The sequence below is a fragment of the Branchiostoma lanceolatum genome, chromosome 16 (assembly GCF_035083965.1).
Source record: "Branchiostoma lanceolatum isolate klBraLanc5 chromosome 16, klBraLanc5.hap2, whole genome shotgun sequence".
Taxonomy (NCBI): Eukaryota; Metazoa; Chordata; class Leptocardii; order Amphioxiformes; family Branchiostomatidae; genus Branchiostoma; species Branchiostoma lanceolatum.
The window spans coordinates 16,552,266-16,562,277 of NC_089737.1; the positions used below are offsets into that span (position 1 = coordinate 16,552,266).

The window sequence follows — 10,012 nt, forward strand, 5'->3', positions numbered from 1 at the left end:
CATATCATTTTTTGTGTTGTGTCAATTTTCCTTCGTTTAAAGGTAATTTTTGTCAATTTTCCTGTAATTTCTGGCAGGTCTCCAGCTTTACATTTGTTTCCATCCCACTCACTACTGCATGATTGTTGTTGATTTTGTTGCTGATTTTGATTGTCAGATCTGTCATTTTAAGCTCACAACAAAAAATTTAATCAGTTTGATACCTTGAAGTTCCGATTTCTGTACGAACAGGGTGAGTTTTTTTCCTCCTAACAAGCAGATTTCCGCCCCAGAACATAAGGAAGGGTCCTGGAGACAGCCCTGTTTTCAAGTACATTAGCTAAAACTAGAATCTCTGAATGAGAACCTGAAAAACTAATATCATAAATTTTTCTACATGAAGAAAAATCCAGACTGTTTTGTAGTATTTTCAGTTCCTGCATGAAATCTGAGTCTCGAGTACGGTGATTTATTCATGACCTTTTCAAACCATCCGTGCCGGAAGTGGGTCGTTCTGCTACCACTGACAGCCTGCTAAACGAGCTAATTAATTGTCGTCAGGAAACGAGGCTAACAACGGCTTCCTTCCTGCCCTACCTGTGCACACCTGGGGATCAGGGGAGGTTCACTAACACCTGTGACACCTGGGGATCAGGGGAGATTCAGTAACACTTCATCCTGGTGGATATTACATAGGAATATGATTTGACCGGGGAAAGTTCATTTTGTTAAGGGAGGACCAGGGTGCGAAATACCTGGTTGCACGTTGCACAGTGCAACAAGATTTCGGTTGGTGCAAGTTAATTCCAAACCCAGGTAGCGCAGTGTGCAACCTTATATTTTGAGCCAAAGATCTCAATCGGAGCCCTGGAAACTCACAAAAACACAGTGTCACTCTCATAAAATTCGGTAAATCTTCAATTGAAATAAAGAAATCAACCCTTTTTCGTTTCAAACCATCCAAAACCCTTCATAGATCGTGGAATTTGAGCTGAAAAAGACGAAAACACACTGCCCTCTGCTAAACAAGATGTTGTTAGGTCAATGGGAACAAAATACTATCTAATTTATATTTTGAAATATTAGTAGTATTGTACGCTACATACAAGCTTAATTTGAAGAAATCGGTGAATGTTGCTGGAGCAACCTGAAATTTGGATGTGCAACCTAGCATTTACCCTAGGTTGCAACATGGGCAACCTGGCTCAAAAAAGTATTTTGCACCCTGAGGACTGACAGAAACTTTTGTCGTTTTCCTTCCATTAATAACTATCATATGAAAATCTGTAACTATGGCGACAACATGCCACAGAAGCAGAACAGTCCCTGTATGTTCTGTAGTGTCTCCATGGTGAAGGTTCTAGGTTACCTTGGTTACCAAATAGTTAGTGCCCCTCTAGTGTACATTCCAGATGGTTTGGTCCAACATCACCATATGCTAGTGATTACAAACTCAGGTGACCAACTGGTTTCCATAGTAACTATAGAACACCTGCAGCTGTGAAACTGTGTCATGATGTTCTACACTGACTCTATCCCTCCAGAGTCTATAGCCCAGATTACCAGGCAACCCACTCTGCAAATAGAACAGCCACCATGGAGATTACAGGATAAAGGACTAGTTTAAAAGCTGATCACTCAATTAAGCCGACCGGCCACAGCTCCACTGGGACGGCTACTTTACAGCATCAGGCAGCGCCTCTACATCAGACATGGGGCTATATCCATCCAGTGCTATCCAGTACACTGAAAGCTGTTCTCTTCTGTAAGTACATGCAGCTTTTCTTTCTGTGGCTCATAGAAATGTTTTATTCGCACCAAGCTCTCTAGCTGCCAAATTGATTCAAGTTCTCACGTGACACAGAAAAGTAAATATGAAATCTTCCATCTTTTCTCGAGGTTCCGTGTCAAACCAGACTGACTGCCTGTACCACACAAGCTAACATGTCGCTACATTGTTCACGTCACTGCTCCAAACCACAGGCTTGTCAACTATGCCAGCTGACTTACTGTAAAACTCACTCATTGATTTCTACGAATTTCAACAAAATCTGCACAAAAAAAGTCTACGGATGAGATCATCCCAGAAGTCATGTGATGTAAGCTGATCCGTGTAAGTGGTGATGTCATCTCCTGTTGTGCACAGCATGTGATGAGGTGGCACACAAAAGGGTGATGTCATCCCGCATGACCTCAGACTGTTACACAATTAGAAGTTTGCTAATTCCATTAGTAACACGTTCTGGTGCCAGAAGAGTGTGCAGCTCGGTCTGACAGATTAAATGGTCCAAATATTCATCAACTAAACGTTAGATGTAGGTTTCAATCCCTCTATCAGAGGCAGAGTATTTTGAACCAATTTATGAAAACCACGGACATAGGAAATATTACTGGTGCCTCATATTAGTCATAAAGAAAAGGAAAGCAGTCGCGCCATACCAACATAAAGATGAGGTATGTGGAACAAGCATTTCTACTTCCCTAACTGAAACAGAAGTACAAACAGATTCCATCATCTATATGACCCAGTCAAGGTCAACTTTTCAAGGTCATCTCTAGGGTCACTCAATAATTGACAAGCTAGAACAGACCATATCACCTTTCCACAGCAACCATATTCATGGCTTTTGTCAAAGTGTCAAACCTCCAAGGTCATCCCTAACAGTGACTAGATATTTCAAGGTCAACCCCAAGAATAACCAGTTCCTCAAGGTCAAACCCAGCAGCACCCCATCATATGACAGCTAGAACAACAATATCACCTCCATAGGAACACGTTTTACAATGGTAACTTGATACTTTAAGTTCAATCAGTCCCTCAAGGTCAATCCCCATGACTGACAGCTACAGTAGGGGTACCGGTGATTGACAGCTAGACCAAATGACCCACCTATGATTAGCGAGATTCTATTGTAGGCTGACGATAGTTTCCCCAGCAGCACGGACAGACATTTGACTGACAGCTACAGTATGAATGATTGACAGCTCGACCAGCTGACCCACCTGTGAGCAGCGAGACGTTCTTGTAGGCAGACGAGAGTTTTCCCAGCAGCACGGAGAGGAAGTTCTCTGTGGAGAGCCCGTCCAGGTCCTGTGTGCACTGGTCGTACACGATCACCTCATCCTTCTCCTCAGCCGCCACCTGGCACGTGTTCCGCAGCACCTGGGGGGAGAGGTTACCATGGTTACGAATGATTGACAGGTCCTGTGTGCACTGGTCGTAAACAATCACCTCATCCTTCTCCTCAGCCGCCACCTGGCACGTGTTCCGCAGCACCTGGGGGGAGAGGTTACCATGGTTACGAATGATTGACAGGTCCTGTGTGCACTGGTCGTAAACGATCACCTCATCCTTCTCCTCAGCCGCCACCTGGCACGTGTTCCGCAACACCTGGGGGGAGAGGTTACCATGGTTACAGTACGAATGATTGACAGGTCCTGTGTGCACTGGTTGTACACGATGACCTCGTCCTTCTCCTCAGCTGCCACCTGGCACGTGTTCCGCAGCACCTGGGGGAGAGGTTACCATGGTTACGAATGATTGACAGGTCCTGTGTGCACTGGTCGTAAACAATCACCTCATCCTTCTCCTCCGCCGCCACCTGGCACGTGTTCCGCAGCACCTTTGGGGAGAGGTTACCGTGGTTACAGTAGATATGATTGACAGCCACCTGGCACATGTTCTGTGGAATCTACTGGCTCTAGGTTCAAATCCCTAGGAAGTTTGCCGGGCTATGGTTAGGGTGGTGACTTAGAATCTGAAGGTTTTGGGTTTGAATCACCAGCAGGCTGGTCTTGTATGTGGTTAGGGATGGATGACTTAAATTCTAAAGGTTATGGATTTAAATCCACATCCAAACTTGTGTGTTACGTCTCGAAGCGTTTTACAGGTTTTGCAAAACAAACAAACAAACGAACCTCTCTGATGGAGACCTTGTCCTGTTGCAGCCGGCGCTTCATGAGTTTGGAGCAGCAGATGTTGACGGAGTTCAGAACTAAACTGTCTACAAGTTACGTTACAAGGTAGTTTACCGGCTATTTGGAACAAACAAACAAACAAACAAACAAACAAACAAACAAACCTCTCTGATGGAGACCTTGTTCTGCTGCAGCTGGCGTTTCATGAGTTTGGAGCAGCAGATGTTGACAGAGTTCAGGACGTGCGATCTAAACTGTCTACAAGTTACACAGCTTGTACCTACTACGCATCAAGGTAGTTTACCGGCTATTTGAAACAAACAAACAAACAAACAAACAAACAAACAAACAAACCTCTCTGATGGAGACCTTGTCCTGCTGTAGTCGGCGCTTCATGAGTTTTGAGCAGCAGATGTTGACTGAGTTCAGAACTAAACTGTCTACAAGTTACGTTACAAGGTAGTTTACCGGCTATTTGGAACAAACAAACAAACAAACAAACAAACAAACAAACAAACCTCTCTGATGGAGACCTTGTCCTGCTGCAGTCTGCGTTTCATGAGTTTGGAGCAGCAGATGTTGACGGAGTTGAGGACGTGCGACGTGTTGTACTCCAGGAACGACCGGCTGTCGATCAGCAGCGTCTTCGGGAGGCCGCCCTGCAACATGGCCGCCAGACGCTCGCAGTTCAGCAGGTTGGCCTGGGAGGGGAGAGATTCAAGATGTTTTTATTGAAATTTCACAGTGGAACACTGCAGGGATCTCCCTTAAGAGAGGGCCTGCATGCCCCTTTTACGTAGAGCGTAATCGGCCGTTTTAATTTTACGTAGAGCATTGCCGACCACTCCATAATTTAGCGTAGAGCGTAGGGAGGCTTTTCTGAATTCAGCGTAGAGCGTAGGTAGGCTTTCTGAATTTAGCGTATTACGTAGCCGGACCTCCGAATTTAGCGTAGAGCGTTTTAGGGACCCCCCCATGCAGGCCCTCTTAAGAATGGAACGGTGGTGCTCCTCCATTCTATTCTAATCCCAGCTCCAGGGGTCCAGGGTTCAAATCCCATGTTGTGCCCTTGGAAAAGGCACTTTACATGACTTTTCCAATGCACAAAATGAGTACCTAGCCTAGCCTAGGTTAGGGACGTCCCTCGAATAGGACGTTAAATGGAGGTGCTGTGTTTGGGGAGAGCCACACCCCACGCCCCGGTGTGCGATTTGACCCGATACATGTCAGTAATTGCCGATTTCTCGGCAGATGGACATTACGGAAAGAAGAAGCAGAAGTAACATACCTGGTACTTCAGAAGCTGTTCCGCCATCGCTTCCCGCATGCTCGACGTTTTCGCTTTCATGGTTTTCATCGATTTTCCGCGTTCCTTTGAATAGAAAACCGTCGGTACGATCAGCTCGCGATCGTTCCTCTCCTGTCCAACGCGGCTAAACTGTTCTTTGGTTGGCTTCCATTGATTCCTGACAATATTGCACTTGCCCTTTTCCTAAGCATGAATATCAACATACAAACTTTTCTCTTCCTCTGACGTTCTCTTTCCTTCTCTCGTTTCTTTCGCTCCTTCTTTCCACAGTTACGGCGGCTCTTGTATACATCAGTCGCAGTCTTCGGAGGACACTGGAAAAGAAAAAAAGCTGTTTTATTTTGTTTCTTGAAAATCAATTGCCACAATCAATAACAAGAATGTAATAAATAAACGATACTAAAAAGCTACACTGCAAAAGTATTCTTTACAGAGGCATATACAATTACATATCAGAAACAAATAGCATATCTTATACTAGGAAAGTGCCAGCCTTGGGCTTTAGCATTTATTACTCAAGAATCCTCAAAACTAATGTAAACTGAAAAGATAAAAGAAACAAATTTTTCAAAGGCAGGAAATAAAACAGAAGAAAAGCTTTCTGCCGATTTTGGACACAACAGGCTCTACAGGTGTGTTTGTGCACCTGGTACCTAACCTCCGGTACAGGCTCTACAGGTGTGTATATGTACCTGGTACCTAACCTCAGGTACAGGCTCTACAGGTGTGTTTGTGCACCTGGTACCTAACCTCCGGTACAGGCTCTACAGGTGTGTATATGTACCTGGTACCTAACCTCAGGTACAGGCTCTACAGGTGTGTTTGTGCACCTGGTACCTAACCTCAGGCACAGGCTCTACAGGTGTGTTTGTGTACCTGGTACCTAACCTCAGGTACAGGCTCTACAGGTGTGTTTGTGTACCTGGTACCTAACCTCAGGTACAGGCTCTACAGGTGTGTTTGTGTACCTGGTACCTAACCTCAGGTACAGGCTCTACAGGTGTGTTTGTGTACCTGGTACCTAACCTCAGGTACAGGCTCTACAGGTGTGTTGGTGTACCTGGTACCTAACCTCAGGTACTGACTCTACAGGTGTGTTGGTGTACCTGGTACCTAACCTCAGGTACTGGCTCTACAGGTGTGTTTGTGTACCTGGTACCTAACCTCAGGTACTGGCTCTACAGGTGTGTTTGTGTACCTGGTACCTAACCTCAGGTACAGGCTCTACAGGTGTGTTTGTGTACCTGGTACCTAACCTCAGGTACAGGCTCTACAGGTGTGTTTGTGTACCTGGTACCTTACCTCAGGTACAGACTCTACAGGTGTGTTGGTGTACCTGGTACCTAACCTCAGGTACAGACTCTACAGGTGTGTTTGTGTACCTGGTACCTAACGTTATTCCAGTTCAGTCTGGAGCTCATCTAAAATTCATGAGAAGCTTTTCCGTCCGTCTGGGCCACAACAGCTGATGTCATCCTACCAACACAACACTATGTGTCCCCTCACAACATGCTACTGCTGAACTACAGTCAAACCTGCCCAAGAAGACCACTCAAGGGACCGATAAAATCTGGTCTATGTGGACAGGTGGTCGCTATAGGCGGGATTCGTAATGCTTGTGTTAATGAGGAATGTTATAATCATCTAAGGGACTACAAAAAAGCGCCCAGAACGACCAGGTAGTTTGTAGAGGTGGTCACTTTAACAGGTTTGACTGTTCTAGTCCAAAATAAAAATTTCAATGTACTAGTACTAGCACAATATTCCTCCGTCTTTAAAACAGACGTTGAAAACCTGTACACTTCTGAAAGAAAGAGTTGTCTTGTCAAAACAAAGCTCTAAATGAAGCAAACAGTTTTCAGTGGTAAAGTTTCTGTTTAGCCAACAGAACAGTGTTGTTTCCTGTGGTGAGCATTACTTATTAAGTGCCGCTAGTGCTGTTTCTTTTCTCTCATCCCCTACATGTATATGTAACGAGAGTTTGTCCTTCCAGTTTATCATTTCAGAAAATGAAGTCAAACCCAATAAGCTATATATAGAGTCAGCATTTGGACTAGAGTAGACACATGCCATACTGCTCTACATTCCATTTTATTTTTATTTTTTTTTCTTGTTACTTGCTGCGATTAACCAATGGCAACGAACTTGCAATAAACTATTATTATTATCATTATTCCTAGAATAATAGTGCTATTGAATAAGGAATCTGTCTTCTGTACACAATTTGTTTTAAAAGTGAAAGTGGCTTTAATCTTGAAAACATGACTGAGGGTCAGCATGCTCTTGTCCATAAGGCGTAGGCAGCCTAGTATTTCTATTTCCCGTAATTTGTAGGGAAAGCTGTCTTAGTCACGTACTTCGTAGCAAGGCGACCAAATTTTGCGTATTTGCCTTCCTTACGCAGGGCGTTCTCCTGAATTGAGCATAAAGCATTGTTAAGACCCCCCCATGCAGACCCCAATGACTTCCCCAAGTCCAGGTTCAGTACCCCCCCTCCCCCACGTCTCCTCGGTGCCACGATGTCTACAGTCTGACCAGTCCAGCTCTGTCCGGTGACTAACAGACTTTTGTCCCACAATAATGGCTGACCTCACAATACAGGGTTGTGTCATACCTGCTTCTGATTCGCTGATTCATCCTCTCGCCACGTTGTCCTTACATTGTCCCAGGCTCAGTAAAAAATGACAACGTTACAGACTTGGGTCTTGGGCATGGCCACAAGATATTATTTCCTTGGTTTTGCTTTTTTCTTGGGTTGTATCAATATCAATGTTGAATTTGAAAACGGAATACAATTTGTAACTCAGAGCTCAAGAAGGAAGTTTGCACCTTAGTACACCTATACTACCAGGGAATGGATACACATTTTTGAGTATTTTTCATGTTTTCCTCTTAGAAGTTTAAGAGCTTTGGTATACCGTAATGTTTTAATTTTTCTCTCGCTTAATTTTTACTTTATAGTTATATGATGTCTAAGAACCGATTAGATAATTTACTGTGGCCTGAGTGGTTCCCTTTGTTCCTTACCTGTTAGAAACACCTGACGATGAACAGGCTTGTTGTACTCACCTGTGGTGTCAATATCATTATGTGGTACACGGTGCCAGGACCAAAGTCCGTTCTTAAGTCCAAAGTCAATGCTACACCGGGTCAAACCTCCAGAACTTTCTGTTTCTCACAAAACTGTGCTTTTCTGGCGGTCTTTAAAGTTTAAAGAGAAACTATGGCCTGTTGTTGTAGGAACTGTTTATTTTCTAGTTAAGACATTTCACAAAGGAGTCGAGAGTTTTAGTTTGTGACATTAGAACTATTTTTGGCGGATGATGAAATCCTTTTGTGATTTAAAGGGACCGATCTGAGAGATTCTGACGTAACATTTAAATGTTCAAACTGATACGAGTGGAAATTTCATGGTGGGGGGTTGAGGCGAACCATTGTGAAAAAAATACAATTATTGTCAAAAAAATACAGATATAATAATAATAATATAGTAGTATGATGCATGAGTGCCTATTCAATAAAAAATTGATTGTGACATTCTGATGCTGTGAAAAAAGAGGAACAAATTCAAGAGCTTTAAAGGAAAAAATTCTGGTATCAAACCTTTGCACCAGGTAACCTGGACCCCTATAGATAAATAGAACACCTGCTTATTATTTAACATTTAAATTACTGGAAAATCTGTAAATACAATCCACATTTGAAAATACCAGTTGTCCAATAAGCATTTCTGACTATTTGATAATTTCCCTTATGTATTCCTCAGATGATATTGCACAACCTGCCCAGGTATGAATATCAGCCAGGTAAAGATGGCTCACCTGTGCATCTAATGTCTCACCTGTATGTTACACACCTGTCCTGGGAAGATGTCGGTATCCTGGAATCTTGAAGACGTTGTTTTGGCAGTCCAGACTCCTTGTCGTGTTCCTTATGTCTTGGTTCTGGTGGAATTTGTAAGTTTCCGTATTTAGCGGTCCGCTGTTGTTGCGTGTTCGGCTGTAACGTTAGGATGAGTCAGGATCAGACGACAGTCAACAAACCTTCTCTCACACACACGGTACAGGGAACACAGGCCTGCACGGTCCGAGCACAGGCCGCAGCGGGATCTCAATGGGATCTCAGCGGGATCTACGCGTGTGTAGGTCCCGTTAATCTGGATCCGGATCACAGGAAGGAGGATCTAGCGTGGTACTTGCCTGGAGAGGTTGGCGGTCCCTCCGGTGGAGTAGGGGGGTTGGGCCGAGGGTAGCGGACCCGTACGGGCGTTAGGCGGCGCTGAGGCGGGGTAGGGGCCGGGGGGACTGTGCAGTCTACGCTGCGGGCGGCTGGGACGACATGGCGGCGGGTACGGGCGGGTTTAGGGCCGGCAGGGCACGGGAAATCTCCGGACGGAGGCAGGAAAAAAGAAAACACTGCAGGCCGAAACCTGGGCAGGCATGACATCACCGGGCTAAATATAGAACACACGTCATGGCCGGCCAATCAGCGCGCCCGACGTGCCCGTTACCATGACATCACTCCGGACCAATCAGCGCCGCCCGCCTTGTGGTTTCGTCACGACTTCCGAGTGGGGAAAGTTTGACCAAACTTCGCGCGCGGTTTCCATGAAAAGGAAATATTGGGGCAACTAGAAAAACACTTCACACAACGCAAACATTTACCGACGCAGCACAATGGTCTCTACACGAGCTGCATGAAATACATAATGTTTCTAAGCTATTTCTTTTTCCATAAAATCGCTAATTTTGCAAACCAAAACTCGTCCTAGCCTATGCGGACAAGCGCGTCGGTTTTCTGTAGCTC

The 10,012-nt window shown here is 44.7% G+C and overlaps 1 protein-coding gene across 1 annotated transcript in view; it reads right to left on the reverse strand.

Annotated features, from left to right (window-relative positions):
* The window catches only part of LOC136421342 (dual specificity protein phosphatase 16-like), a 31,808-nt gene extending 22,151 nt beyond the window's left edge, over positions 1-9,657 (reverse strand). Inside the window, exons 1-4 of the mRNA XM_066408570.1 lie at positions 9,048-9,657; positions 5,186-5,520; positions 4,416-4,598; positions 2,983-3,142 (exon numbers count right to left, since the gene is read on the reverse strand). Coding sequence (XP_066264667.1) covers positions 2,983-3,142; positions 4,416-4,598; positions 5,186-5,254 — 412 coding nt within the window. The 5' untranslated portion in view covers positions 5,255-5,520; positions 9,048-9,657. The remainder of the gene's footprint in view (positions 1-2,982; positions 3,143-4,415; positions 4,599-5,185; positions 5,521-9,047) is intronic.
* Positions 9,658-10,012: the final 355 nt, after the last annotated feature.